General features: G+C 39.7%; 1 protein-coding gene and 1 long non-coding RNA gene across 4 annotated transcripts in view; one reads left to right on the forward strand and one right to left on the reverse strand.

Moving 5' to 3' along the window:
- Positions 1 to 7,508, forward strand: part of ntrk1 (neurotrophic tyrosine kinase, receptor, type 1) — a 77,530-nt gene that overhangs the window by 66,292 nt on the left and 3,730 nt on the right. For all 3 annotated transcript variants that reach the window (XM_056381946.1, XM_056381944.1, XM_056381945.1), the window contains 2 exons: positions 1,903 to 2,143; positions 4,027 to 4,185. In XM_056381946.1, the coding sequence (XP_056237921.1) occupies positions 1,903 to 2,143; positions 4,027 to 4,185 (400 nt within the window). The remainder of the gene's footprint in view (positions 1 to 1,902; positions 2,144 to 4,026; positions 4,186 to 7,508) is intronic.
- Positions 1,237 to 4,167, reverse strand: LOC130172956 (uncharacterized). Its single transcript, XR_008828357.1, has 3 exons — positions 4,041 to 4,167; positions 1,882 to 2,065; positions 1,237 to 1,327 (listed from the first exon to the last, which is right to left on the reverse strand). It is a non-coding gene; the product is annotated as an uncharacterized LOC130172956 (long non-coding RNA).

Here is a 7,508-nt window from a genome sequence, read left to right on the forward strand (position 1 = left end):
ACCTGGGAAACCATCTGACAAAACTGTTAGAGCAGACACAGTTGATGCTGTCTGCCAGGTGTCCTCCACAGGAGACAGATTGGGAATGAAAACACACACACACACACACACACACACACACACACAGGCATGCACACAGACTTTGCCTGAGATATATGTTCACGAATGGATGGAAATCGCATTTCCAGCAGACAGAATGGGTGAAATGTCTGAGGGCCCCCACAATGCAGCTGCTTTCCCACCCTGCCACCTGCCTCTTAAACTAATAGTGATTGTATAGACAACTTCCTTTGTAAGGAGGGGACAAAGTGGAGAGGAGAGATATTAGGATGGATGGAGACACATCATCTGGGATTTGCTCATTTAGGCTGTAGTTAGATGTGAGAGTGGGTGTTTATGATCCACAGGAACAACTGAGAGTCAATGTGCTCTGCATCTCTGAATTGCATTATTGCAAATCAATTGTAGGCGTATTACAAGCCTTGTGTTTTCTATTAACCATCACTGTCAAATGGCTTTATTATGGCACGGTCATGCTGCCCATGTCTGTAATGCTCTCAAGAGCTCATGCATGTCAGAAATGTTCAATCTGCAGATTGCATGCCGAGTTCATTGTCCTGCAGGTCAACCAAGGTTGATACCATAGTTACCAACATACTAAGAAAGCAACCCCACTGTTGATTAATCCCAACAGCCAATAGAAACAGAGAAGAATAGCAGAGGCCAGCCCGTGCTTTTCTTTACATATGGAAATACACAAAGTCCCCTGTACGCTTCACAGAGGACAGGAGTTCAGCTCCTGTATATGATTATAATCCCACTGAACTCCAAAAAATCTCTTCTACAAAAAAGGAACATATTCTGTCATCTAACGGTGACAATAACTAAAAATGACTTGAAACTGGCATCAAACTCAGACGGCAAACGCATCTGACCTCAAAACTACTTTCAAGTACGCAATGAAACTCCAGAAATGGCATATAGTGTATAAAATACAAACTAACTCCTCATCAGAAAAGGCTCACTGGATTGAAAGATTTTCTAGAAACAAGCATAGTTTTTTGCAGTGACGACTTTGATTGTGTAACCAGCTCAATTAAAGGAGATATTTGCATTGTATTGAGTTCTTTCTGTGCTCAAGCTAAAACATAGACTGAATCACTTACTTAGGACAATCCAGACCTGTTATCTTGAAACAAGCTAAGATAATGAAAGATGAGGAATTTCTTAACTTGCCTTGCAACATGTTCTTTTTAAACATCAGCAACTTCACAGAACTTGAGCTGATGCACAGCTCTGACAGCTGCAGTCGTCATCCTGGTGGCAGCTGAGTGACAGAAATAAAACTGTTAATGTAAATGGATACACTGTGCTTATGTACAATTTTTAGGTCATTTTATTATAGTTTTTTGATTCACCTTTAAAGATTAAACCAGTGCCCCCCAACCCTTTCGGCTTGTGACCTCTCGTGTAGTTGGGGCCATTTGTCATGTACTATAATAAAAGCACCTGAACCAGCCACAACAGTAAAATGCTGCTCATCCACTGTTGCATCAGAATTTGAAATCTAATAATGTAATATATAATAACATACTGTATCAGTCACTGGAGCTATATTTCAGCAAAAGTACATTTTGCTGATAATACTTTTACTTAAAAAGGATTTTGAATACTGTACTCTTAACTGTGATGGAGTATTTTTACATCGTTGTGTTAGTACTTTTACTTAAAGGTCTAAATACTTCTTCTACCACTGCCTGGGTCCAATCTTTCTAATCTAACATGTCCCATAACAACTGTCAAAAAATAAATAAAATAAAAAACATTTCGTATTATATCACAATAATATGGATCAAGCAGCTTTGATCTGGAAACACTCACTCATGTCTCCTGTGTCTGCAGAGCTCACGGCCCCGATGCTCGTATCCTGGAGGAATCGAAGATGCCGCCGCTGGGTCAGCTAACTCTGCCGCAGATGCTGCACATCGCCGCCCAGATCGCCTCGGGCATGGTCTACCTGGCATCGTTGCACTTTGTCCACCGCGACCTGGCAACCCGCAACTGTCTGGTGGGAGAGGGGCTGGTGGTGAAAATCGGAGACTTTGGCATGTCACGAGACATCTACAGCACAGACTACTACCGGGTAAGTGGCTGGAAAAGACACAAAGACAAGATCGTGTTTATGATTTTCTTTGGTTCTGAGATGTCCTGATTTCTCTGGAGAATTCACAGACCTCATTCTGAACAGCTTTTACTGGAACGTCTTTCTACGGAAATTAATCTCATTATCTTGGTGAAATTAACTTTTAAGACCCTTCTTGTTTGCCCACAAATCCAATCATGGGAAAAGTTAATCAGCTGGAATCACAGGTATTCTGGAAAGTTATGTAAAGTTTGCAGAATCTAAATTCTCAACATCTTTCAGCCTCTTTGTCAACACACTGTAATTACTGTGTGAAGCTCTCACTGTGAGGTTACACAACGTTACATAACATTATCTCTGTTGGTTTCAAAGGTCTTCATTAGACCCTGAGTACAAGACAGAGGTGGAAAACCATCTTACTGTGGCAGCTGCACTGAGGAAACATCACTGTATTATGGAGCTTAAAAAAATTAGACGATTAATCTATTTGCTGATTGACAGAAAAATAATCTGCAGCTACTTTGATAACTGATCAATTGAAAAACTCTCAGGTTAAAATATCATACAGATATACATTTTGAATTCCAAGCTTTTTGAGGGCCCTGCCTCTGTCGGGGTGCGAGGTACTTAGTTCTACTAATCCCCTCACTACTACACCCCAGGCTCACCTCTGCTTATCAGATTTATCACCAGCACTTAACATTGTTTTACCATTAAACTCTTATGGATGCTTAAACATCTCCATTCTCATCATAGGATCAAGACTTCCACCAGGGGGGCGATGGTTCCTTAATTTTGTCATTTAATATTAATAAAAGTTAAAACATCCAGTCTCTGTAGTTTAATCAAACTATCAGTAAGGAGATAACGTTTAATGTTTGAGTCTTAGACTGCAGATACAGTCCACTGCTTTTTATCTTAAACAAAAATCAAACCTTTGTTCTTGGCACTTTGAGTGTTGAGAGTCAAATGCCTTGAATGTTTAGAGTTACCCAACAAGTAAAGTTAATTTTCATTCTGACTGTGAGGCTGTCAGCTGGTTTGTAAAGGTAGTTTTCACTGTTTCAAATGGTAAATATTGAATTATGTGAACATCAGCATGGCTTCTCCTTGTCCTGAGACCTGTTGTACGTCATTGTTTCCTGAAGTGAGTTTGTCGTACATTTTGATCTGTTGGTGTATGTAACTAGTAACTAACCTGGGAGAAACTGTGGAGCAGTGTGTTGTATTTACAGTTTATTCCATCTGGTGAAACTTTTCAACCAAACTGATTAACAGTGCTTTGCTTGCCGGCATTCTTCAGTTTGAAAGGCCTTGGTGATTTGAGCCTGATTCTGATTGGCAGAGGTCATCGCATGCACCAGCACGATTTAGCTCTCCAGCAGTTTGTACTAATAAAGATTAATTCATCTCTTCATACGTCACTGAGAGTTTTTCATGCACTCCAGTCATTAAGACCGAGTAGCTGTTGTTGTCAGCTTTAAGAACTCAGAAATTAAAAAAATTACAAATCAAAGAGACTATCAAAGCTGATTTTGGTGGCACTGAGTTAATTTTCTTTTTCACATTGAATTGAACTGCAATGAACTGAAGCTCTTTTGGATGTTAAACCTAATTTTTGTCCAGAAAATCTGCCTCACATTGATTTCAAGTTGCTCTTCATGTTTGTTAGTTCAAGGATGAAGAGGAACAAGAATCTGTTTGAGACTTGCTTAAAAAAATGTCTGTGTTACCAAAGGATGGCTGTCTGCTTGATTCTATCAAACGAGGATCAAAACACGTTCACCATTTGCCCGTTTAGCGTGAAAAATAATGAGAAAATGCTGCATATGAATTTCTACTGGATGTAGAGTTAGTATACATAGCCTTGATTTCCTCCTCAGGTGGGTGGACGTACCATGCTGCCGATCCGCTGGATGCCCCCGGAGAGCATCATGTACAGGAAGTTCACCACGGAGAGCGACATCTGGAGCTTCGGCGTGGTCCTCTGGGAGATCTTCACCTACGGCAAACAGCCCTGGTACCAGCTGTCCAACAGTGAGGTGGGTTGGGACAGAAAGTTACTCAACAACTAAAGTGTTATTGTTCTGCGGCACATGTTTCTGTCTTATGACTTTTTTTTTGTTGTCTTTCTTTTTTCATTCTACCAAGTGTTGCTTATTTTCATCAGTCTTATTGTTGCTAGTCCAAGGAAACGCCCAGACAAACAGGTCAATTCACTCAAACTATAATCCACATTTTCTCACTTACCTTTTGTTGTATGTAGTCATCCAGAGAATTTAGTTCGATTTGCTTTTGTTTTTCTGTGTCATCCAAAGACAGTGAGTGGAATTTCATCTGCGCTGCTCAAAACACTGAAAAATTGCTACCCTGGATGATTCACATAACCCACCAGTTTTAATTGGAACTGTTTTTTCTTTTCTTCTTGAAACCTATTACTGATTGTTTAATGAAAAATATGTTTAGAACATAAGACACTTTGAATATCATAGAACAAAGACCTTCCTCATAATTGCAGAACCTGCCTGAGAATCATTGTGTTTTTAAGTTTTCTTCAGCATCAGAGTAATCCTGTTTCCTGTACATGCGTGGCTACATTAGAAATCATCGTACGTTTAATTGTGCCATCCTGACAACATGTAAACATATCGGCTAAAAACCTTAGTCATCAGAACTTTAGTTATCATTTCTCTTGACAGAGGTGCAGACTGTGTGTTGTTGTGGACAGAGTCCAGCGTTTTGCTCTCAGGTTTGAACTTGACACTATGTGCTCAGATTTCCTGTCAGACATTAAAATTTATTTTGGCATGAGGTTAATTGAATTTGATCTGAAAACCTCAACAAATGAAACTTAAACTATCTGAGTGGCTAAGTGGATGGATGTTTTTTGTGTGTGATATGGATGGAAATTCCCTTTAAAGTGGAGAGATTGTTTCTTTCTGGTTTTAGTTCATTAGTGATTTACCTTCGTGATTCTCACTGATAAGAGATTGTTTTATAGCTTGTGCTGCTGCTCAAACTAGTGCTAACACATTTGTAAATGGCAGCCTGAGATGTTTTGGTGTTCAGGTACTAATATGAGTTACTTGTACTTTACTTGAGGTTTTCTTTTCAAGCCACCTCATACCTCCGCTCTACTTTCAGGGGCCAATATTGTACTTTTTACTTATATGCTCTTCACACTGTGTATTTAACACATAAAACATATGAAGAGGATATAAAATATGGTGCATTGTTACAGATTAAACTACTAAACAGTAAATACAGGTGGAGTTGAAATGATTGGTTCAGTTATCAATAAGTTTTAGTAAAAGTATTTTAAGTTGAGTAAAGGACCTGAAGACTTTCTCCACAGCTGGCTTTCACATTTTCCTTGTAGTTGTAGATGCTTCAGAGCATATAATGCTGAAGTTTTACACAGCTCTTAAAATAATCAATAAGTTCATAGTAATTAAGGGCAGTCCAGTCTAGCCCTCTCAGCTCAAGCACCAAGAAGTGGGACTCCATTGTAACCACAGCGGTGCTATTACAGCACGAAACCCTCTCTCCTTTCAAGAGAAGGGTAGATCACTTTTCCCTTGCACTCAATTCTAATCTCATTGGTTTTCATTTTTGCCCAAGGCCAATGAGCTGTAACCTTGTTAACCTAATCTGTCTCAGCCAATGAGGGACAGGTGAAATTATCATGTTGCCTAAACATGCAGTGGCGTAGATAAATCATCCAAAAATACTGACTTGGCACACTGTGGCGACGGCGGCGGCCATTTTGGGCAACATTATGAATTTTTCTGTGGAGCTGTGAGGCTGAGTGACGGCTCAGCGCTGACAGGCCTCTTCTGTTCATTGGATCGGGCCAAGGTTAACAATGGGGAACAGATTGAGTCAGTAACCCCTCCAATGGAGAGCGCAGGGAAATCCTCTCTCACATCCTCGACAGTGATTTATTCACCGAGCAGCAGGAGCGTGTGAACTCAATCAGTCATTGCAGCCATTAGTGTCTGAGCTGGAGGTTATTCATGTTTTGGTTGCGCTCATTTGCCCCCGAGCTCTCGGCTAATGGACACATATCTGCAGATGCTAAAGTCGTGTCTGCTTTTAAAAAAAAAAAAAAGGTTTGTCCTTGGTGCAGGAGAGAGACTTTGGTGATTCAAAAAATCTGTGTGAATGAATATACATTTGTGATTGTCATGGTGTGTAATTCTGTAACTGTGTGTGTTTCAAGGGACGGCAGATAGAAATGAGTGTGAAATTATCGTACATGGTCCCATACAAAGAAAACAAACTAGAATGGCAATCAGTAAAGCACATACCTCCACCAAGGCCAAACAACCTACACATGTCCGTCAGATCGGGACCATTATCTGGATCTGCACCAAATTGTACAAACTCATAGATCTCAATGCCATTAAATATTTCTGATTCTATACATCAAAGTCCACAAATAATTTCCTATAGAAACTGATGAACTGAAAAAAAATGCCCTATCTTACAACGTTGGATCTGGATCTGTGGCACCAAAATTAGAGGGGTTGTCCCTTGGCCCTTGGCCCCCGCCCCATCGAGTTTAGTGCAAAGCCGTTCAGTACTTTTCTCCTCCTGCCGACAAATACACAGACACAAGACAAAGCGTAACCTCCTTGCTGGAGGTATTAAGATTTCAGCTGCCCTCTCAAAATGAAGTGGGGGCATTAGATTCCATTGATGGGGCTCACAGCTTTGAAAAATTTGCATCAAAAAATCACCAGCATCTCTTTCCAGAAACAATGTCCCTGTTACTCCAGATAATGTGAAAGGACACATCATTAAGTTTATTTTTATTTTTATAGAGACTATTTCTTTGGTCAAAAGTTGTTCCAAAGTCTGTGGATTATCCAGAGTAACAAGGTCATTGCCTCAGATTTTTTTTTTTTATTAAATGTAATATTTCAGTGTTGTGAGCAACACAAAGGAAATTCTGTTCACCTTCATTGGCAGTAATGTCAGAGGCAGACATCTCGAAACCTTGACAAATTAAACCAGAACTATTTACGTGGTTTCACACTAGAGCTGTGGCAGACAGAGAAATGTGAAGACAGTTTTTGAAGTTTAGAAACAATGTCTCTGTTACATACAGTGCTAATCTGTGCACACAAAAAAAATGCTGTTTATTTTTCCAACCATAAAATTCTTTAAAAAACAAACTGTTTAGAGGGACGGCTTTAGTCTTGTTTTAAATATCAAATATCGAACTGACCAGCTTTTCTTGATACAGCTGAAGGTGCTGCAGGTGAGACAATGTGATATTTTGAAAGTGAAAGGTGAATGTAATCATCAGATCTTATTTTGATACACAATAAAGCTTTATTTGAAATTCCTACCCCAACAG

This window comes from Seriola aureovittata, chromosome 7 (assembly GCF_021018895.1).
Source record: "Seriola aureovittata isolate HTS-2021-v1 ecotype China chromosome 7, ASM2101889v1, whole genome shotgun sequence".
In the NCBI taxonomy this organism is placed as follows: domain Eukaryota; kingdom Metazoa; phylum Chordata; class Actinopteri; order Carangiformes; family Carangidae; genus Seriola; species Seriola aureovittata.